We start from the raw sequence: 24,580 nt of genomic DNA, 5'->3' as shown, positions 1-24,580 counted from the left end.
AGTAAATGATCCCAACCTCTTCTGCTGAAAGAGACGGGACTCCATAGCACTTTTCATCAGCGGAACTAAGAAAATCAAACCTAGGAACTGCTGTTCTCTACATTTCAAGCATTACCCTCTCTCTCTCTCGTTGAAAGCTTGCCAGTCTCTTCACAAAAATAATACAGAGAAGATGCTTATAGGATTTCTCCTCAGCGCACAGCTGCACATCCTCAGACTAATACAATTGATTGGGAATCCTTTTATTCACATTATCTCCGGTATAGATTGCTCTACCAGGAATCCTCTCTACTCAGAACACACTTTCCTTGAGAATGCCATGGAAAAAATGTAATAGAATTTTCTGGAAAGTGTTTTTTTTTTTAAATTTAAAGAAAAGGCTTGACATTCACTATTTCTGAGAACTTCAAGTACTTTCCATGCTTAAACATTAATGCACCTGTTTCTAGAGATATATATATATATAAAAATAAAATATATATATATATATATAAAAATAAAATATATATATATATATAAAATGCCCAGCCTGTAACAAACAGTTAAAGTGTATTTCAGTGCAAAATATAAAAAAAAAATCAGTGCATCTCTGCAATACTTCCACATTTCTTCATGTTCTATCACTTTAACCACTTGTAAACTAGGCCTTTTCTGGCACTTTTTGTTTACAAGTTAAAATCGGTAATTTTTGATAGAAAATTACTCATAACCACCAAACATTATATACATTTTTTAGCAGAGAACCTAGGGAATAAAATGGCGATAGTTGGGGCCTGACGTTTTTTTTGGCCATTTATTAAAAGAAATTTGGCCCCTCCCTTTCCCCCTTTATGGCCCGTTTTTTAAAATTCTCTCCAAGATGGAGCCCCCGTGGATAATGCATTCAATTCTGCCTACGTCTCACGTGTCATACCTAAACCCGGGAAAGATGCAAGTGACGTCAGAAACTACCGTCCAATTTCCCTCATTAACAACAACCTTAAAATTATGATGAAAATCCTTGCAGTTAGGCTTTCAAGCTTTATAGCGAATTATACACATAAAGACCAGGTGGGCTTTATCCTGGGAAGACAGGGTCCAGACCAGATCAGGAGAGCAATAGGCAACCTCTCTACTACACAGCTGCTGGGATAAGGGAGCCCCACTGGATGGTTTCCTGCTATCCATAGATCATTAAAAGGCATTTGATTCTGTGTCCTGGTCATACCTTTTTAAAAATCTGGAGAGATGGGGCTTTGGTTCTAAAATTTCTGATGACTATGCATGCGCTATATTCGAAAACTAGTACTCAAATACGCCTAATGGGCTATTACTCGGACGCTTTTAATATCCAAAAAGGAACTAGACAGGGTTGCCCCCTCTCTCCCCTGGCCTTCGCAATCGCCATTGAAAATTTAGCGATAGCCATCAGATGTCATCTTGATATAAATGGAGTGACATGCGGCTCTGAGGAACACAAATGTGCACTCTTCGCAGATGACATGCTGCTATTTATCACATCACCACTGATATCAACCCAAAACGTCCTTTGACTACTTAAGGACTTCGGTGCAATCTCAAGATTTACAGTCAATATATCTAAATCTGTAGCGTTAAATGTGTCGGTTCCACCCAGACTGTTAGATAAACTAAAAAAAAACACTTTCCATTTCCTTGGGCCACTGACTTGATTCCTTATTTAGCAATCCAGTTAAACAATCTAGCCAACCTATACCCCATTAAGTTGTATGTATCGAAAGTTAGAAGAGGACTTAAAAGCGTGGTCGATCATGGTTGGGCAGACGCAATGCGATCAAGATGACATTACTACCTCGTCTGTTATATCTTTTTCGTTCCCTCCCTATATCTATCAAGAAATCATCTCTAGATAGGTTCCATTTTAAAATCATTAGCTTTATAAAGGGAGAAAGGTGGGCATCGCTTCTCCAAAGAAATTATTTTCCGCCTTAAAAAGCAGGGAGGTCTAGGTTTTCCCAATTTGTGGCGGTATTACCAGGCTGCACATCTGGCCCAATTTTCTATAGTCTATTCCAGGGGTCTCAAACCTGATTGGGTCTCCTTAGAAAGACAGTCTTAGCGACTTCTTTCGCACTCCCTAGCGCTATGTGATAAGCTTCACAAACAAACTACACTGATATCTAATATTAGACCTCTCCCATTTATTTCATAACCCTGAGTTTCCCCCCAGCATGAATATTCTAGCTTTCCGTACCAGATACGAACAATGGTGCTCTGCTATCAAGGATCAGAGGAGAGGCATCTCTATCATTTACTCTTCCCTGGCAGAAAAAGTGGACACCCCCTCATACGTCAGTTCCTGGGAGTGGGACATTCATCTAGATCCAGAACAGGAAACATAAGGGGAATACAAAGACACTGAATTTCAAAAGAGCCAACTTCCCTAAACTACGATCCTTGCTAGAAGATCATAATTGGGATAAAATCTTAGGAACAAAGAACACAGAGGAAAAATGGGTATGCTTTAAGAGCATAATAAATAAAGGCACTAGCCAGTGCATCCCAATGGGAAATACATTTAAAAGAGCTAATAAGGGTCCTGGGTGCCTTAACTCCAACGTAAAAAATGCATATAAAAGCAAAGGAGAAGGCTTTCAAAAAATACAAGGCTGAGGGATCATCATCAGCATTCCAACTTTACAAAGAATGCAACAAGAAATGTAAGGGTGCAATCAGGGCGGCTAAGATAGAAGGCACATAGCGGAGGAGAGTAAAAAAAATCCCAAGAAATTCTTTAAGTACATAAATAGTAAGAAAGGGAGGTCAGATCATATTGCTCCCATAAAGAATAATGAAGTGAATCTGGTTACAAAGGATGGAGAGATGGCAAAGGTATTGAATTTATTCTTCTCCTCAGTCTTCATGAGGGAATCGGGGGGCTTCAGTAACCAAAACTGCAATGTTTATCCTCATGACATATCACAGGAAACACCCGCATGCCTAACAGAGGACAGAATTAGAAATAGACTTCAAAAACGTAACACTAATAAGTCACCGGGACCAGATGGCTTGCACCCGAGGGTCCTTATGGAACTCAGTCCTAATTTTTACGAACAGTCTACTGACTGGAATGGTACCAGCTGATTGGAGAAAAGCCAATGTAGCACCAATATTTAAAAAAAGGGCCACGATACATCCCTAGGAATTACAGACCAGTTAGCCTAACATTAATAGTATGCAAGCTCTTGGAGGGGATGATAAGGGACTATATACAAGATTTTAGTAATGACAACGGTATCATTAGCAGTAATCAACATGGATTCATGAAGAATCATTCTTGTCAAACCAATCTATTAACCTTCTATGAGGAGGTGAGTTGCCAGCTAGATAAAGGAAGGCCCGTAGACGTGGTGTATCTGTATTTTGCAAAAGCATTTGATACAGTTCCCCATAAACGTTTACTGTACAAAGTAAGGTCCATTGGCATGGACTAAAAGGGTGAGTACATGGATTGAAAACTGGCTACAAGGGCGAATTCAGAAGGTAGTGATAAATGGGGAGTACTCGGAATGGTTAGCGTGGAAAGTGGGGTACCCCAGGGTTCTGTCCTGGGACCAATCCTATTTAATTTATTCATAAACAACCTGGAGGATGGGATGAATAGCTTAATCTCTGTATCTGCAGACAATACCAAGCTAAGCAGGGCAAGAACTTCTCCTCAGGTTGTGGGAACCTAGCAAGAAGATCTGAAAAAATTAATGGGGTGGGCAACTACATGGCAAATGAAGTTTAATGTAGAAAAATGTAAAATAACGCATTTGGGTGGCAAAAATATGAATGCAATCTACTCACTGGGGGGGAGAACCTCTGGGGGAATCTAGTATGTAGGGGTCCTAGTAGATGATAGGCTCAGCAATGGCATGCAATGCCAAGCTGCTGCAAGCAAAGCAAACAGAATATTGGCATGCATTAAAAAGGGGATTAACTCCAGAGATAAAATGATAATTCTCCCACTCTACAAGACTCTGGTCCGGCCGCACCTAGAGAATGCTGTCCAGTTCTGGGCACCAGTCCTCAGGAAGGATGTGCTGGAACTGGAGAGAGTGTCCAGAGAAGGGCAACAAAACTAATAAAGGGACTGGAGGATATTAGTTATGAGGAAAAGTTACGAGCACTGAACTTGTTCTCTCTGCAGAGGAGACGCTTGATATGATTTCAATGTAGGGATAAAGCTTTTCTGCGAAAGGGCATTTAATAGGACACGCGGCCATTCACTAAAATTAGAAGAAAATCAGTTTAACCTTAAAATGCATAGAGTGTTCTTTACTGTAAGAGCGGTTAGGATATGGAATTCCCTTCCACAGGCGGTGGTATCAGCAGGGAGCATCGATAATTTAAAAAAACTATTAGATAAGCACTTAAACGACCACAACATACATGGATATACAATATAATACTGACATAAAATCACACACATAGGTTGGACTTGATGGACTTGTGTCTTTTTTCAACCTACTATGTAACTATGTAACAGTGGTTTCAAGCTTTCTGTCAAAGCTATAGGGGTAATATGAACATATCCCTAGTTGAAGCGTGTATTAAAGTATTTACTAGATGGTACTACTGGCCAAGATGTTCCCAGATGCGTCCCCCCTATGCTATAGAGGGTGCAACCATGAAAGATCTATGTTCCACATCTGGTAGTCTTGCCCTCGCATCAGGAGTTATTGGAATAAATTCTTCCATATATTGAGGAAAGTGTCAGGGGTATCGATCCCTCAAGAAGCCACGTATGCACTCTTGAATCATAGGGTGTACAGACTTCCAAAACATACACAGAACCTTGTTCTTTTTATGTTTTTGGGAGCCAAGATCACGATAGCAAAAGCCTGGAAAAAATGTTCAGTCTCAATTTTAGCGACGAAGAGGATAATATCTTGGATCATATCCCAGGAACAAATAGCAGCTAAACTGTCGGACACTGTTCAATGCTTTGAAGCAGTTTGGGAACCCTGGGCTCTCTACATCAAGGCCCCTCTATAGGGGGCCAGGTCATTTATCCATCTAGTGGTTTCCCAAGGAAGACCTTCCTTCCCTTGACCACCCCCCTTCTCTCTTACCTTTCTTCTACCTCTCATTCTACCTTCCCTTTTCTTTGTCTGTCCTTTAAGACCTTGTACTATGCATTTTCCTTAATCAGGCGACAATTCTCACTCAGGTACAAATATTGTCCTGTAAATGATTTGTGGATCTCACATTGGGGTCAACTCAGATGGCTCTTTGTCCAGGTAAATTGGTTTGGATCAAGACTAACCGGTTCCCGGGGTCTCTATCTTCAGCCTATAAAAACCCCAGTTAGGAGCTGAGGCTTCCCAGCTCTGGATGATATTAGAGGTTCTGAACGTGATTTTGGGAGGGTATGTTATCTGGTTGGACCTCTCACCCCACAGTATGATCCCACAAGTGGTGGGGTGGTGATCTCATCGGGTGGCAGTCGGCTTTTGCCTCCCCTCCAAAACGAATCCCATCTCGATATAATTTACTTCAGAGCCGTAATTCACTTAACTAAAACCTTCATGAGAGTTCACCTTTAATTGTTGTACTTGCAACTCAGGATGGTGGACTTCAATGTCACCGATTTACACTTGCTTCGGCTTCAACACACATTAACGGCTAGTTTACACTTGCTTCAAAACATGGCTTCGGACATGCTTTATTAAAGCTCGCTGAACGCAAGTCAAAGCTCCTGTCACTAAAAGAAATGGTCAGCTTACATTCCTGTTTACACTTCGATTTTGCTTTTCTTTGGCTTCACTTCAAAAATTATACCCCATGTAGCTTTAGCAGTGCTTCAAAGCATCTTCAAAGCCTCCATAGAAGTCTATGGCAAAGCCTCATTGAACCATCAAGCAAAAGCAAGATGTAAACAGGACTGTAAGCTAACCATTTTATTTAGTGACAGGGGCTTTGACTAGAGTTCAGAGAGCTTTAACAAAGCGTGTCCAAAGCCATGTTTCGAAGCAAGTGTAAACTAGCCCTTAGCGTCCAATTTGTCCACCGCAATGTCGCAGTCCCTCTAAAAATCGCTGATTACCATTACTAGTAAAAACAATTAAAAAAAAAAAAATCCCTAAATATATCCCATAGTTTTTGGACGCTATAAATTTTGCACAAACCAATCAATATACGCTTATTGGGATTTTGTTTTACCAAAAATATGTAGCCGAATACATATTGGCCTAAATTGATGAGGAAATTTGATTTTTTTATTGGGAAAGTTTTATAGCAGAAAGTAAAAAATATTGTTTTTATTCAAAATTGTCACTCTTTTTTTTTTTATAGCCCAAAAAATTAAAAACATAGAGGTGATCAAATGCCACCAAAAGAAAGCTCTATTTGTGGGGAAAAAAGGGCATCAATTATTATTATTTATTTATTTGGGTACAAGGTCACACGACCACGCAATTGGCAGTTAAAGCAACGCATTGCTGTATCGCAAAAAACGGCCTAGTCAGGAAGTGGGTAAAACCTTCCGGAGCTGAAGTGGTTCATAAAAAAAAAAAAAAGAAAAAAAGAAAAACAATATATACCCCAATTTTTTGGTATAATCTGAAAGATTATATTACACAGAGTAAATAGATACCCAACATGTCACTTTAAAATTGTGCATGCTTGTTAAATGGCAACAAACTAGGGTACTTAAAAATCTCCATAGGCAACGCTATAAACGCCAGTGCAGGTTACCTGTTTAGAGTTACAGAGGAGGTCTAGTGCTAGAATTATTGCTCTTGCGTGGAGCAAACACTGCTTACGTATGCGTTCACTTCTGCACAAGAGCACAGAGGGGTGGGGGCGCTTTAAAAAAAAAAATTCTTATTTATTTTATTTTTACACTGTCCCTTTCATTTTTTTTTTTTTTAAACACTTTTATTCTTATTACAAGAAATTTAAACATCCCAGGTCCTCTTTATGGAGAGATCTGGGGTCAAAAATGCTCCAAATAGCTTCTTTACCTTTATAAGAAATAGATAAAAAAAATTGTCTACTTGCAACCTGGACCAGAAGTTAAGCCACAACTTCGCTCCGGTCCTCCAAGGCCATATAGGCGATCAAAGACGATCTAGTCTTCAGCCATGATCCCAGTGAACCACTTGCAAACCGCAACACACACACATTATATTTTTTATATATATATATATATATATATATATATATATATATATATATAGTGGTCGACAAGTGGTTAAACAATGCCGCAAGTACAGAAAAAAAAAAAAACCATCTGCCAAAAATCCAATGAGCTCCTAACTTCTTGTCTGGGATGACAACACAGTTTCTTCACTAAAATTTAAAGGCTAGCCTGTTTTTTTTATATCTTGCTTTAAAAGGGAGCCAACCATAAAGGAAAATGGAACCTGTCTGGTGATAGGCCAATCTGTGCTTCTTATTTATTAGTACATTGCTGCTGGGTGTCCCTAGATCCCCAAGCCTAGAGGCACCACTGCGTGAACATTTTGAATGTTCTAAAAGTCAGTGCCGATTACCACATCCACTGCAAAACTGAAAGTTAAAAACACGTACGAGTTCAAGAGCACATTAAAGCAGAACTCTGGCCAAAATGTTGGTTCTTTTAATTTTGGATAGGGTTGGGAAGGCTTGTACATAGACAATAAGATATGAATGGAGTGAAAATCTCTCAAAATGAAAGCACAGATCGGAAAGATGTATCCTTATCTGTGAGGTAATATGAAAATATATATCTTATTAACAAAATTAGACTGTCAGCAAATGGCCAAGTTCTAGCACATTGCAAAAAGCTTGAAAACAACCACTTGGCCTGATTACCACAAACCATTAGTGGATTCAGTTCCGAACTCGTTCTGAGATGTCTCGTTCTGAGCCACTGTTCTAATATTCCACACAAGGAAGAAAACAGGGCATACTCCAAAGTGTAAAAAATAAATAAATATATGCATAATATGGCGACATTCCATGCGCATTCATTTAAAAATGGAGACTAGAGTGTGAAAATAACATCATATAGCCTTATAACAAAATAACACCCCTGTAATCACTTTAATCCTAATAAAACAGATTTTTAGTACGCATATACAAGTTTGTCTTCAAATCCTTGATCTCGAATCTGGTGCCATCCATCTTGGAGGGTCAAACTCTTTCCCCCCCTCCCTCCTATGCCTTGCTACTGGCCGCAAAATGTGTGGGGCAACCTTAGGTTGCCCATAGATTACTCCTTTTGTTTATTTTTTTGTCTATCAGCCGAGGGGCTGAATTGAACGTATGGATACCCCCATCCACACCACTGATCGAGAAAATTTTTCCAAACTCTTGATCGTTAGATTGACTTTTTTTGAGTGGGAATGGCCCTAGATGGTTGAAAGATGGGTTTTCCCCCCGCTGAACCCTCCGAATTTCGACCCATGTATAGCCAGCTTTACTGACCAACTGGACCTGCAAATGTCAGGGCAGATACCAATATCCTAAAACACTAGCTGGTGTTTGTACAGCTCCCCCTGATTTGAAGGTTCCTAGAGTGTTCTGGACAATGGCGGTTAAATTTAAGCACCTTTATGTGCCTTCTTTAAAGTCCATCTGGCAGTTTACTAGGATTTAAGTCATTACAGGTACACCTTAAGCATTAAACCTTTCTTCAAAATTTTCATATTACCTGCATTTATCTCTAAAAATGACTTCTGGCAAAAAATAAGGTGCATCCATTTGTCTGGTCTCTATAACCTAAATAGGAAAAAAACAAAACAAGGAAACAATTTATAGCCTGCAATCAATTACAATTGTACCTACTAAGTACATTTGCTAATAGGATTCTTTTTTTGTCCACTGAGGGATGCAGGAGTCTTTAACCTTCTGGCTATTCTGCCGCCTACATTGGACACCAGCAAAAAGCCATAGGCCAACCAAGGACACCCTCTCCGACTACCAGCATGCCTTTTGTTTTTCTAGTGTCCTATGACTATTTAGTTCTGCTGCTGTAATATTAACCTATTTTGCTAGAGCTTTTTTTAATGTTTTTTTTTTTTCAGCCAAGGCTTTTTTCTCTACACCACTGCTGAAGGTTTTCCCTTCAACCCACAGCTACCTAGTGTGGTTGTTCTTAGTCCGGTACGTGGAGTGTTACACCCGGACCCTGGTGGACTGAACAGTGACGGAGTAGCCTGAAGTGATCTTTGGGCTCTGGTTTTCTTATGGGGTGTTTTCCTCACTCTTCTGGCAAAAGTTAGCCACAGAATGCTTTGCAGGTCCAGAACCACCAGCACTGCCTCAGCATTTGCCCTGCCTCAGAAGACTCACTCAGGGAGTAGGCTGGTTGGGCCAAGGACCGGGCGCTACCTCATTTCCATAAGTCACCGGGAGCCATTTTCCCCGTACCTGCTGATTTTGCCATGGAAGATGTTAATTCTGTGGGACTGGGCACTGACATCATTCACTACGAGGAGTGCTTTCCCGCCATACAGTGGCAATGAAGCATCTTGCCACTGCGGTTCCTTCTTGCAAAAACCTATGTGGAATTCTGATATTTCAATGGTTTCTGCTGTCCGCCTTCTACAGCAGCTCCAGGGCTGCTTGCATTGTGCTGACATCTGTAGCCCAGAGTCATGCACTCCTGTTGCTTCCACCAATCCCGTTTCTAGTCTTGCGATATTTAAAACTTCTAAGACTGCAAAGACATACATTCAAAAATAATCCATTCCCATGGTGGATCAGGCTATGTTTCTCTTTAGGAATATGGCCTGATTCAGGCCATGTTCCAAGCGCTTACTATACCTGTGAAAGATGCACCTGTCTAGGACCCAAATGATAAGCGGCTGGAAGCCCTTTTCAGAGTTTTTTACTCACTGGCAGGTCTGGCTCCACACCCAATTTTGGCTGCGAGTTTGCTTTGTCAAACCAGATCTGACTGGTCTAAAGCCCTTAAAAAGAGATATCAGTATAGTCAGTGTTTATCTGGCGGTCCAAATGGAGTAATCCTTAGGGGTATGGTCTGTGGCTGTAATAGCTGGATGGTGATGTATCCATAGGCTGGGTGGTTGGAAAAGAAAGGGATATTAAGGGTTTAAAAGGAAGGCAGTCATCCTTCAGAGTGTCCAAAACAGGGAGGGGGAGGAGTCGACCTGAGTGTAGTATTAAAATGATGACTTTAATAAGATAAAAAACACTTACAAGATGATGCATGCTCATAAAAGTATAGTGCAGTCCTGGCATTTCACATGGCTCTGCGGGTCTCACCGCTGTTCTGGATAGCAGGAAATGATTGGGCAGCTGGCTGGAATTGATCACAGTGTTTCTCCAGGAGGAAGGAACCAGGAAGCTCCACACTGACCAGCATGGACCATGGAACAGGAAGTGAGGTCACCGGTGTCTGACAGGATTCCAGCCCTGCCTTGGTCCAATTAATCAAGGCTGCAGTGGTGAAGGCTAGCCCAATCCTTTCCAGCTATCCGGAACAATGGTGAGACCCGAAGAGCCATATGTGAATGCCAGGACTGCACTTTACTTTGACGAGCATGCATCTTCTATCATCTTTTAAGTGTTTTTAATATTATCTTATTAAAGTCATCATTTTAATACTACACTCAGGTCGGCGCCTCCCTGTTTTTTCCTTTTAAAAAGAGATATAACCACCATTGAGAGTGAACTCTTACTTATGGAACGCTTGAAGTATATGTCTGTAGTGTTAAATTTTAGCTATGATGGCAGCTTCCTATCTCATCCCTCACATGTTCCTCATGTAGCTACATATGCATACGACACTTTGGCTAAAATGCTAGACTGCAAAACCATTTCATCTGTAAGGCCTTTGAGGGCAAAAGCTCTTCGGACTGGCTTTTGATAACATTATCAAGGATGCTACTGGTAGCAAGAACACCCATCTTCTCTAGCAGAAGAGGCCTAAAGAGCAGACTACTGCTAAGTCATCTCCCGCTCAGTAAAGAAATGTCCCTTTTGCTTCTTCACTCCCCCAACTTCAACGTTGCTTTGTTCCCAATCCACCCACAAAATTTGGCATTTAAAAGTCTTCCCAGTTTTTTGGTTTGGTGGACATTTGATGCCTTTTGTGGAAGTTTGGACAACTTGCATTGTGGATGCCTGAGTACAGGAGGTGGGGTCCCATGACTGCAAACTTGAGCTTTGCTTTCTGTCCTCTCTAGGTTTTCCCACTTTCAGCCTTTGTTTGCACTAGGACTACCAGATATATAAAATCTGGATAATAATAACAATAATAATATTCATAAAGTCATTTTGGTTCTTCTGAACAAATGTGTCTTTGCAACACTCCCTGTGGCAAAATGGTTCCAGAGGTTTTATTCCAACCTGTTCACAGTTCCCAGATTGAAAGGATCTCAGGGCTCTGAATATTTACATCCAAAAATTCTGAATGGACTTCTCCGGATCTGTTATCACACCCCTTCACAAAGAAAAAACTTTCTACTTAGCCATGGGGACTCCACACTACCAGTTTAAGGCCCTGCTCTGCAGCTTTTGCATCTAGGGTGTTCAGCAAGGTGCTGGCTCCAATGTTAGCCCTGTTAACTTCTTGTGGCATCACCACAGTGGGATAGATAACCCCATGTTAAGGGAACATTGGGTGAGGGCTGTGTCGGACAACATATCTCTAACTGTTCATAGGTTACAGAGGATCAGGTGGATCCTGAACCTTTAGAAATTGTCACTGGAACAGGCTTATCCCTTATCCAGAAGTTATCCAACTGTCTGCTGCATGACAGTCTTTGGGCTAACGTTCGTGTCCCTCAAGGCATTCCCCCCTGGTCCAACTTTACTCCAGACATCTGCAATGCAACATTCTGTTGTCATCGGACAAGTTAGTCCAGTCTCTAAACAGGCATACTTGGTTGATGCCAAAGACCAGGCTACCCCTGGCTTGGTGGCTCTGATATAGGCCAAGTCCTTTCTTCCTGTCTTTTGGAAGATTCTCATGCTGCAGACCAGCATATCAGGCTGGGGAGAAGTCTTAGGCACCTTGTCAGTGCAGGGGCCTTGGTCAGAAACATTTTGTGTCTCGATAAACATCCTGGATCTTCGGGTGATCTGGCTGTGTCCTCAGTGTTAGACTATCCAGTTTAAAGGTCATCTGATCCGGATTTAGTCAGAGAATGCCACGGTGGTGGCAAACATCAACCATCCTGGGCTGGTGTACAAATATTTTAATTTACCAGTGTCCAAATATACAAGCCTAACTTGGCCTAAAACATTTCTAAGGTAACCGAGGGGCTGAAGTAGAGACTGCTGCAGAGAGGCTGCTGCTTATACACAGGGAGTAGCAGTCCTCACTGCAGCTGAATGCTAGGGGAGAGCGGTTTGTACTAGGGAGCATTTTAACTACCAGAAAGACATTTACATTTTAGCTAAAATGCATTTATTGAATGTAGCCATTTGTTTTTAAAGAAGATAAAAGGGTAGTTGTACTTACCTTGCTGACATGCTGGCAAAAAGCAGGAACTGCAATCATCTGGCTGAGGAAGTTGAGATAGGCGGCAACCAGTGCCATGATGCTACATCGGTTAAACATCTGCAGGTTGTCCTCATTACAGATTGCCATGTCCTACAGAAGGAGGAATCACACCAATTATCCATAATTATCAAACAAGAATTCAGGAAGTAAAATTGAGTTTACCACCTACACCCCTCTCTTGCACAAACTACCTGCTGTAATACCCCCTGCACATAATACTGCCGGCTGTTATACCCCCTGCACTCCTGTCCTGTACATACTGCCTGCTGTAATACCCCCCCGCACTTCTCTCCTGCACACACTACTGCCTGCTGTTATACCCCATGCACTCCTCTCCTGCACATACTACTGCCTGCTGCAATACCCCCTGCACCCCTTTCCTGCACATACTACTGCCTGCTGTTATACCCCCTGCACTCCTCTCCTGTACACACTGCCTGCTGTTATACCCCCTGCACCCCTCTCCTGTACACACTGCCTGCTGTTATACCCCCTGCACCCCTCTCCTGTACATACTGCCTGCTGTTATACCCCCTGCACCCCTCTCCTGTACACACTGCCTGCTGTTATACCCCCTGCACCCCTCTCCTGTACATACTGCCTGCTGTTATACCCCCTGCACCCCTCTCCTGTACATACTGCCTGCTGTTATACCCCCTGCACCCCTCTCCTGTACATACTGTCTGCTGTTATACCCTCTGCACCCCTCTCCTGTACACACTGCTGCCTGCTGTTATACCCCCCACACTTCTCTCCAGCACATACTGCCTGCTGTTATACCTCCTGTACTCCTCTCCTGCACCTAGTGCCCTGGCGACACATATTGTTCATGCATGGTCCACCACTGTCACTACTGAAAATCCAGTCTAGAGCAATGATATGCAGCTAACGGTGGAGGAAGTACATGTAGATATCAGCAGTAACAATAGCACCACCGAGATACAACCCCCCCCCACAAACACGGGGATTGTTTTTGATGCACTGGATAATGGTTTATAATTTAGGAAACTAAAACTTCATCTAGTTAGAATTTAGATCTATTTAAAATGTGTTTTAGTCCCCAACGTTTTTAGAAGCTTTTAATGTACTCATTACTTCAGAGTTAATTATTGTATAATTAAAAAGCCATTTGTTCTCTATAGTGTTGTATACACTTATCTTTCATGTTATGTCTTGTACCATATTTTTTTTTTTTTATAGAATGTACTGTCTTGCTTTGGAAATTTGCTTTCTGCTCGAGCAAACACGTTAGTAAAAATAAAACAACAACTGTGATCATAAAGCACAATTTACTATGCACAATTGCATTTACTGTTTAAGTAAAAAAAATGCCTTTAATATGTGTATGAGCCTTAAACTTTATTCTGAATCAGAGGTGAGTACATGAGTCCTCAAAAGGAATCCCAGAATTGAATAAGGGCTAAATAGTTGCATTAGAGCTCTTGAAAGGAGTACGGAGGTAGGGTGCTCTTATATCTTTAAAAAGCTATGTACATTACCCCGCCACTAGTGAAACTGAAAGCATGGCTGGTGTAGGTGGGGTTTTGCCCCTAGGGATGACCCAGTTTTATTTTTTTTGTGCCTAGTGTTTAGTTCTTCTGTATAGTTCCAGAATTTAAATCCTGTGTACCTCAATGGACACTAGAGAAAACCGGTACACACAAGGGGTTACCAGATCACAAAACACAAGAAAAATTCCCAGCTCTTACCAGCCAACTTGCAACAGACCCGGTCAATTCGGTTTGTTGTAAGCTGGCTGGTAAGTGAGCTGGGAACTTTTGTTTGTTGTTTTTTGATATGCGTCGCCCTTCCATGTGCTCCTTGCTGCTAAGGCCTGCTCCCAGCTGTTAGCGGGGAAGCCTATTGACAACATTTGACTTATCGGTTGTTAAGGACGTCGCTGGTCCGCTCCTTAGCAACCAGCTAAAGCTTTTCCCAATCAGGGCTTAGAATGCACTGTGCGGCACGTATTGCATTTCTGGGCATTCAGCGGGGCGAACACCCGCCAAACGCTCTGCAAATTTGGGTGTTCGCCGGACGGACGAACAGGAAATGTTGGGGCCGAACTTTTGCTTGGCTCGAAGCGTTTGCCCAACTCTACCAGCTACTTTCCCAGATTTTGCATTCCAGACAGATTTTGTTGTGCTCCACTAATATGCAGTACACCTCTTTGTTGTATCATCAGTTTTTTGTGATCTGTTACAAACAATTGGAAGCTATTCCAACCTATAACTGGCCTTAGCAGCAAGGAGCACATGGAAGAGTGACATATATAAAAAAAAACAACAAAAGTTCCCAGCTCACTTACCAGCCAGCTTACAACAAACCGAATTGACCCGCTCTGTTGCAGGTTGGCTGGAAAGAGCTGGGAATTTTTCTTGTATATACTTCAAAGCCTTTTTTTCTAATTCTTCATTTGTACGTAGATAAGGGCATGGGGTTTACATATATTACTAGAATGAACAATGCTTAATGGAAAGTTACATATTAGCAGAAGTGTCCAAAAAAAAATATTGGCACAACTACTTATAATTCACTACCTCACAATATTTTGGCTTAACATGGCAGAACTAAGCTCTTTCTCAAATTCAGCTTTTCCCCAAGAAGAATCTTTCAAAACCAACCTGTAGTGCAATAGCCACCCGGATCAGATCGATGACAACTTCTTCATTGGCCAGTTCGATGGTGAACAGAGCCAAGGCTGTATACAGAAGCTCAAAGTTCTTGTGTACATTGTCCTCCTCCTTACAGCCCAGATATATGTGACGGTAGAGCTGCTGGCCGTGCTAAACACAAAAACAGGCAAACACAAAATTAGAAGTTCATTGTTGTACTGGCCAACATCCCTAGAGTAACAACATATAGCAAAAAGGATCCCTCACTGAACGGGACTTTAATGGCTCAGAGAGTATTTAGTCTAAAAAGGTATTAACTTTATGAAAATTGCATTAAAAAAAAAAAGTATAGAACAATGCAATATATAAAGATTTCCATGTATAGACATTCATGAAAATTCACAAGGATAAAGTATACTTATACTTGTTTGTACATAGTTTAACACAAGCAAAGATCACATAACTAAACGCGTTTCGGAGACACTCGGCTCCTTCCTCAGAGATGGTGGTCCACACTAGCACATTAAGATATTGCCTTAAAAGGTGGAAACTTTTTTTTTTTTTTTTTCCTTACAGAGTTTACTACTGCTTTAAGAAATAGCAGCTGCAGTTATTTCTGTCTCCGCAGGTTCCTTTTAATCAAATGAAATTAAATAAAATTAAAAAAAAAATCATCGCATTTACATTGCATCATATCTCAAGGGAGACAAACAAATTGACTAATTACTATGTGCAGACGTCTCTTTATTTTTGTGGCAAAAAGTGATGGGAGATCCAACCTTTTACTGTTGTCACTGGGACAGGACTAGAGAGAACATCTCATCTTCCAATGAAGACACAGTAAGAACTAAGAAGAGAACTCTCACTTTGGACTAATATGCTGCAATATATTAAATTGGTGTTTTATTGTTTTTAGATACACTTTAAAGAAGAAGTATCACCTAAAACATTCTTAAGCACTCTGTCCCATTTTGATAGGTGCCTTGGACCCATAGCTAGTGTGGTCAACATCACCCCCCCTCCCCCCACTGCTGTCCCATCATGCTACTCTTGAGGTGACAATTAACTAATTAGCATTAATTGTCTCAGGCACCAGACACCTGCCCGACACCAATGCATGTAAAGGAAGGGGTTTTTCAGCAGGACTGCCTGGAAAGCATAAAACACTGACCGACATTATGTTGTATCCTGTGGGGAACTTCCTTACACCAGAGCTAATTACATCAGCGGGCCCAAGATGCGTGGTCACTGCTGAGGGGGAGGTATTAACTGAGCTTCATTGAGCTCCAAAATAGAAACACCCACAAATCGGGCTTCAAACAGGGCAGGAGCTTAAAGGCATTTATGGAAGAGATAAAAATGCCATCTCCAATAGAACTATAGATAACCAAGAGATAAAACGATAATGCTCCCACTCTACAAGACTCTGGTCCGGCCGCACCTGGAGTATACTGTCCAGTTCTGGGCTCCAGTCCTCAGGAAGGATGTACTGGAAATGGAGCGAGTACAAAGAAGGGCAACAAAGCTAATAAAGGGTCTGGAGGATCTTAGTTATGAGGAAAGGTTGCGAGCACTGAACTTATTCTCTCTGGAGAAGAGACACTTGAGAGGGGATATGATTTCAATATACAAATACCGGACTGGTGACCCCACAATAGGGATAAAACTTCTCCGCGAAAGGGCATTTAAAAAGAATCATGGCCATTCACTAAAATTAGAGGAAAAGCGATTTAACCGGAAACTGCGTAGAGGGTTCTTTACGGAAAGAATGTGGAATTCTCTTCCAAAAGCAGTGGTTTCAGCAGGGGGCATAGATAATTTCAAAAAACTATTAGATAAGCACCTAAACGACCACAACATACAGGGATATACAATGTAATATTGACATAAAAGGGCAAACACACAGGTTGGACTTGATGGACTTGTGTCTTTTTAAAACTTTACCAACTATGTATGTAACTGTACAGCGTTTATGTTCTCAAGCAAAAAGAAGCATTGAAAATTAATTTATAGGCCAAAGAGTTGGGTTTTATTCCCCTCTTTAAATACTACTGGGAGTGTTTTACACATTTATTTTTCTTTTGCTTTAAAGTGTGATTAAACCCACATCTATAAAAACTATCAATAAACGGTGTATTACACACTGTTCATACTCCCTCAGTCACTATGAGATTCCTTGATTGTATTCTGCAAAAAACTGGTTGATCCTGTTGCTCTCTATCTCCCCCTTCTGTTCATGTCCCCACTGCAGTTGGGGATTTTTCAAAGAAGTGTAGGAAGCTAGTGCACATGCTTAGTTTTCAGTGTATTTTCAACCCTGAGGATTTCCTCCCTATCACATCTGAACAGCCCATGTGACTATAGAGTCACACATGTGGGGGTATACACAGTGGTAAATGACAGCCCACTCCCTCCCTCCCTCCTCCTCCCTGTCCTCTAGAGCAGCCTTTTTCTTCTGGGGTGCCTTGGCAAAATGCCTAATAATTGCCCAAAAATGTATACAAGCCAGCAGATGGATCAAGCCTGCCTTTTAGTTACGCAAAGCCACGGGTTTTTATTGTGCACCATTTCAAACTTCCAGCCATCGGCATCCCAACAACCAGTGATGTCATTAGTGTTGATAAGAAGGGTGTTGATTGCCTGCACAGCATCCTTGTTTGACCCTCCCCTGCCCCTCTCTGTCAACACTGGGGTCACATTAGCCGAGTGATAGAGAGAAACTGAGGGAGAGGAATACTAGTCAGTAGCAGTGTGCAAAAGTGTATTTACTTTCAAAGAATTAATCACCTCTAACGTTGGGTGTCCCAAGTGTATCAATGCCGCATTATGTAAAACTATTTGAATATTTTTTACATTTTATAGTGGGGTGCTTTGAGACTGTCCATAATTTTAACCACTTAAGGACCGAGCTCCTTTCTGAGATTTGTTGTTTACAAGTTAAAAACTGTTTTGCTAGAAAATTACTTAGAACACCCAAACATTATACATTTTATTTTCTAACACCCTAGAGAATAAAATGGCGGTCGTTGCAATACTTTCTGTCACACCGTATTTGCGCAACGGTCTTACAAGCGCACTTTTTTTTGGAAAAAATACACTTTTTTGAATTAAAAAATAAGACAACAGTAAAGTTAGCTATTTTTTTTTTTATATTGTGACAGATAATGTTAAGCCGAGTAAATTGATACCCAACGTGTCACACTTCAAAAGTGCGGCGGCTCGTGGAATGTCGACAAACTTTTACCCTTAAGAAGCTCCATAGGCGACGTTTAAAAAATTCTACAGGTTGTATGTTTTGAGTTACAGGAGGTCTAGGGCTAGAATTATTGCTCTCACTCTACTGATCGCGGCGATACCTCACATGTGTGGTTTAAACACTGTTTTCACATGCGGGCGCTACTCACGTATGCGTTCGCTTCTGCACGCGAGCTCAGCGGAACGGGCTTCTTCTTATTTTACCTTTTATTTTTACATAAAAATTTTACATTAAAAATTGTGTCACTTTTATTCCTATCACAAGGAATGTAAACATCCCTTGTAATAGAGAAAAAGCATGACAGGACCTCTTAAATATGAGATCTGGGGTCAAAAAAACCTCAAATCTCATATTTACACTAAAATGCAAAAAAAAAAATATATATTTTTTTTCAAATGACAAAAAGGCCCTTTAAGAGCTATGGGCGGAAGTGACATTTTGACGTCGCATGCGCCCTGCAGTGTTATGGAAACAGGTGGGGGGCCATCTTCTCCTCACTCGTCTCCATACCCAGCAAGGAAGATGATCCGATCACCTCCGCCGCTACCGACGGATCTGGGAAGCAGTGGAGGGCACCGGAGAGCGGCGGGAGGAGGGGGGCTCCCCTCTCCCGCCGCCAATAAAAGCGATCTTGCGGCGAACGCACCGCATAGACCACCAGTATCGGAAAACCGGACCGTCCTCTGAAGAGGATACCGGGGTTATGGCAGCTAGCTGCTGCCATAACAAAGATATCCCTCTTCAAAGTTAAGACGTATATCGGCGGGAGGCTGTCTGGAAGTGGTTAAAGGGTGCCTTGACTGAAAAAAGGTTGAAAAACACTGCACTAAACAGCTCTACACAATGGGGGTGGGATATTACATCTTGATGGAGGCTTCACCTCCCTCTTATTCTAAGACACAGGCTGGATTGGCGTGACACAGCCTTTGACTAGCAGAAGTCCGCCCACACCATTGTATTGCCAAAAATAATAAATATTACATTTTAAATATATATGTTTGAAAAATTTAAAACAGTTTATTGACATTATTACATTTTTACTCTGTTCTACAAAGGCTGTTTTTTTTTTTTTTTTGAACATGTGACCAGAAGCAGAGAACTAGAAGCTCCTCCAGCCACTGTTTCCCTACAGACAGGCTGGGAAAGAGCTGGGTCATAGGACAGCTGTATATCGATTAGGAATAAAGGTAATTCGATTTCTTTTTTTTTTTTTTCTATAAAAATAATTAGTGCCATCATTCCCATACAGAAAGAGAAAATGTAAATTAAACTGTGTGCGTTTAGTATGACCTTAATGTACATTATTTTTTTGCAGTCATCAGTTCAAGGTTTGTGGAGATCACATTCACATGCTTATTGGGAGTTTATATGAATTAAAAAAAAAAAAAAAAAAAAGAAAGAAAGAAAAATAAAAGCACAAAGGCAAAAAATAAATAAAATATTTACCAAGAAGATTATAAGAACTGGCCTTAAAATTCAATAGCGGGAAAGGGCAATCGTATGCATTGTAATGGAAAACCAGACTTCAATCAATTTGCAGCGTAAATAGGCATTTTATGAGAAAGGAATTTTTAGGGAATAAATATGAGACACAGAGAGAAGAAAGTAATAATGGGCTTTAAAGGCATGAATAAATAAAATCTGTGATGTGCTGTCCTTATTCCTTTACCAATGGGATTGATAGCCCTCTATTTTTTTTTTAAATCACCTGTCATTTATAGAAAAGAGGTCGTCATTTACCAAGCTTCCCAATCTGAGGTTTGTCAGGAGGACTAATGTGTCTGAGTATTGGGGGGCTGTGGCTCCAAAGGACCGCTCAAGGTCACCCAATAGGTCTAACATTTCTAGTTTTATTAAATAGGAACTACATTTATAAATGTAAAAATAAATTTTACAAACAATTCCCAACTTTTCTTAAAAAAAAAAAATTGACATTTTTTAATTTGTGAACTGCTCAAGACCAATTGATCTGAGGGCAAATATACTTTATAATTTAATAACATAGAAGAAGCTATAAAAATGAAGTTGTGCAGTTGACGCCAGGTGACTCCAGGAGAGAGAGGATTCAGTCATATTGCAGAGGGAAAGCCTTCAAGCCCTGTTGACCTGAATGATGTGTACTCAGAATGACATTAATTTGTCAATGCTTCAGAGTAACAGATGTAAGACTTCTTCCTGTGGCTTTCAGCTCTCTGGCCAATTTCACATTGAGCTGACTTAAAAGGACATCCTAATAACATTTGGACTTCAACGAGAGTCAAATATGCTTTTCTATATTAAAGTCAAGAAGATCAGTTGACTGGCTTTAAAACTTTTCATGACTAGAGGACATTAAAGCCTAGATGATTGGGTCACATTTGGCAGTGTTGGTGTGCGTTGGTTGAGTATAACTTGCATACCTAAAAAGTTTGTATATATATATATATATATATATTTTTTTTTTTTTTTAAGTACGTTTAGAAATTTTTTTTATTTGACAAGCCATATTAATGAACATCCTGCTTTTTAAAAGACTGTTGATATATACACTTTGTTTTTGTTTTGTTTGTTTTTTTTAGGTACACCTTGCTAGTACTGGGTTGAACCCCCTTTTGCCTTCAGAACTGCCTTCATTCTTCGTGGCAGAGATTCAACAAGGTGTTGGAAACACTCCTCAGAGATTTTGGTCCATAGTGACATGATATCATCACACAGTTGCTGTAGGTTTGACGGTTGCACATCCATGATGAGCATCTTCCATCCCACCACATCCCAAAGGTTCTCTATTGGATTGAGATCTGGTGAATGTGAAGGCCATTGGAGTACAGGGACCTCATTGTCCAGTGGTGAAATGATTGGAGCTTTGTGACATGGTGCATTACCCTGCTGGAAGGAACCATCAGAAGATGGGGACACTGTAGTCATAAAGGGATGGACATGGTCAGCAACAATACTCCAGTAGGCCGTGGCGTTTAAACGAAGCTCAATTGGTACTAAGGGGCCCAAAGTGTGCCTTGAAGATATCCCCCACACCATTACACCACCACCAGCCTGAACCATTGCTATAAGGCAGGATGGATCCATGCTTTCATGTGTCTTACACCAAATTCGGACCCGACCATCTGAATGTCGCAGCTAAAAATCGAGATGACTCAGACCCGGCAACATTTTTCCAATCTTCTATTGTTTTGGTGAGCCCGTGCGAATTGTAGCCTCAGTTTCCTGTTCTTAGCTGAAAGGAGTGGCGCCCGGTGTGGACTTCTCCTGCTGTAGCCCAACTGCTTCAAGGTTTGATGTTTTATGCATTCAGAGATGGTTCCAGCATCTGCAACCCGCACGGCCGATTTCCCCTCTGTCAGGGCTGGGCTCAGCCCTTCCTTCTCTAAGCTGGCCGCTCAGCTGTCGGCTAATTACCAGCTCCTATCTCTCCACAGTGACTCACCTGTTGATGATATCCTGCTCTTCAGTCCTGCCTACTTAAGCCGTCCAGCCCAGAGGATCTCTGCTTTCGCCTTGGTCAACATCACAGAGCCTATCTCCTGCGTTCCTGTTTAAAGACTTGCTTTGCTGACATCCCTTCTGGCTCCAGATCCTGCTTGCTGTTTCACTACATTGATCCCTGACTTCTGGCTTGGCTGACTATCCGTTCCGGTTACTGAACTTTGGCTATGTTTTGACTACGTTTGTTCTTTTTAATTTTATTATTAAAAAAAAGTGTGATTTAACTGTACTTCTGTCTCAGTACGATTTCATGGTTTCTGACACCCCCTCTCTGTGGGATCCTCTCCCTGAACCCGCTGTCACAAATTGAATACAGCGCTGCTGTGCGTGGCTCCGCCCATACGGCCGCGTCATTCATTCAGTTTACTGTGAACGGATAGACTACAAGTACTGTCATGCATTGCGGCTGCCGGCTTGAAGTTCCTAATGAACTACGAGTATGCTGGTGAGCGCTCTGGAAGTTCATTGATTCCGGAGGGAAAAGGCAGGCAGCTATCCCGAGAGTCCAAGGAGCCTGAGATTGCACCCGTGATCTGCTGATCGCAGTTGTAATGCTCTGCATGCTCCTTAGGAAAAAAAAATAATTATAATAAATGCACAGTTATTTATTTTTAGCTGCAGAAAACGTGCATTTATTTTTTATATATATTTTTTAATTTAGCTTTTAATGCTAATGATAAATGTTTTAGTGGCTTCTCAAAGGGAATTTGGCGACACGCTGAGATTTTGAGATTCTGCATTCATCAATATGCAGATTTATGAAAAAAAACCCCCAAAAACTACACTAGGTAGGACTCCTAGCCACAGTTACTGATAGCATGAGCACCTGTGACCTGCAAGAATGAATGCCTTTCTTTTGTAATTGTCAAACATTTCAAGAGGGGACTGGATAACCCTACGAGCCAAAAGCCTTTAAATATATAGCATGCTTTTATATGCATATTAATAAACTATACTGCACAGATGGGACCTGGCAAGGATAACCTTCGTACTCTGAATCATTAATCTTCCACTGATAACTGAGGAGGTGAGCTGAAAAGTTTATTGTTGCTTGATTGGTGCATTTTTTTAAAGAATAATCTTACAATAACACCAAGTTTACAAGAAAATTGCATCATTTTTGGCTTTGAGTTTAAAGAGGAAGTAAACTTCCACGTATTGCTTGTACCGATAAGGCTTACCTACAGGTACTGTAAAATATCTCCTAACCGTGCGCTGGGGAAGAGATATTTATTGTATATGCAGCCGATTTACCTAATCGGCGCATGCGTTCTGAAGGAACGGCCACCCGTGCTGTTTCTTCAGAACCCTGTGCCGTGAAGTCACATGGCTCTGGCCAGTCACACAGCTGGAGTCCATGGACCTGGAAGGAACACGAGCGAAGATGGATGCGGCCTCCAGCCGTGATGACGAGGGCTTCTTTTGCAGGTACCTTTAACATAATATACTGGTATGCGATGTAGACATAGGGGGGAAATTGCTGCACTAAACCGCCCTGTGTAAAGCTGCGGATATAAAATGTATAATAAAAAAAAAAAAGCGTACTCTCTTTCAATAAATGTATCTTGGGAAGTAATATTTTGCTGGCCATCCTCTATAAAACTCTGCCTGATATATTGTATTGTTTTTCAAAAATGAATTTTGGTGGCTCAAGCAAACCACACAGAGCACTATGACTGTGTGAACTCAGACATAGTTACATAGTTAGTCAGGTTGAAAAAAGACACAAGTCCATCTAGTTCAACCAAAAAAAAAAAAAATACAATCCCATATACACAATCCTATTACCCACAGTTGATCCAGAGGAAGACGAAAAATCCCAGCAAAGCATGATCCAATTTGCTACAGCAGGGAAATAGCAGACATTGTGTCATTCATTTTAACCACTTCAGCCCCGGAAGATTTGGCTGCTCAATGACCAAGCCAATTTTTTGCGATATGGCACTGCGTCGCTTTAACTGACAATTTTGCGGTCGTGCTACGATGTACCCAAACAAAATTGACGTCCTTTTTTTCCCACAAATAAAGCTTTCTTTTAGTGGCATTTGATCTCTGCGGTTTTTTGCGCTATAAACAAAAATAGAGCGACAATTTTGATAAAAACACAATATTTTGTACTTTTTGCTGTAATGAATAGCGTCAATTTTTTTTAAAAAAAGAAAATTTTTTCCTCAGTTTAGGCAGATATGTATTCTTCTACATATTTCTGGTAATAAACAAAAATCGCAAAAAGCGTATATTGATTGGATTGCGCAAAAGTTATATTGTCTACAAAATAGAGGATAGATTTATGGCATTTTTATTATTTTTTTTACTAGTAATGGCAGCGATCTGCGATTTTTATTGGGACTGCCACATTATGGCGGACACATCGGACACTTTTGACACATTTTGGGTTATACAGCGATCAGTGCTAGAAAAATGCACTGATTACTGTATAAATGTCACTGGCAGGGAAGGGGTTAACACTAGGGGGCGATCAAGGGATTAACTGTGTTCCCTGTGTGTGTTCTAACTGTGGGGGATGGGACTGACTATAGAAGATGAGAGATTGTGGTTCCCAGCTCGTAGGAACTCACAATCTCTCTCTCCTCACAGAACTGGGATGTGTATGTGTACTCACACACACGTCCCTGTTCTGCCTCTCGTGCCCGCGATCGCTCATAGCCGGCAGTCATCGCGACTGCCGGTCACGAGCATCGGCACGCCTGCTTACCCCCTTAAAGGGACCGATGAATAGCTACAACGGTTTGCGGGATCGTG

General features: G+C 41.2%; 1 protein-coding gene across 1 annotated transcript in view; it reads right to left on the bottom strand.

Moving 5' to 3' along the window:
* EFR3A (EFR3 homolog A) overlaps nucleotides 1-24,580 on the bottom strand; it is a 194,655-nt gene that overhangs the window by 39,865 nt on the left and 130,210 nt on the right. Inside the window, 3 exon segments of the mRNA XM_073632263.1 lie at nucleotides 8,645-8,712; nucleotides 12,425-12,556; nucleotides 15,091-15,252. Coding sequence (XP_073488364.1) covers nucleotides 8,645-8,712; nucleotides 12,425-12,556; nucleotides 15,091-15,252 — 362 coding nt within the window.

The sequence above is a fragment of the Aquarana catesbeiana genome, linkage group LG05, assembly GCF_042186555.1.
Source record: "Aquarana catesbeiana isolate 2022-GZ linkage group LG05, ASM4218655v1, whole genome shotgun sequence".
NCBI classification, from domain to species: Eukaryota; Metazoa; Chordata; class Amphibia; order Anura; family Ranidae; genus Aquarana; species Aquarana catesbeiana.
This window is presented reverse-complemented; position numbering and strand designations above follow the sequence as displayed.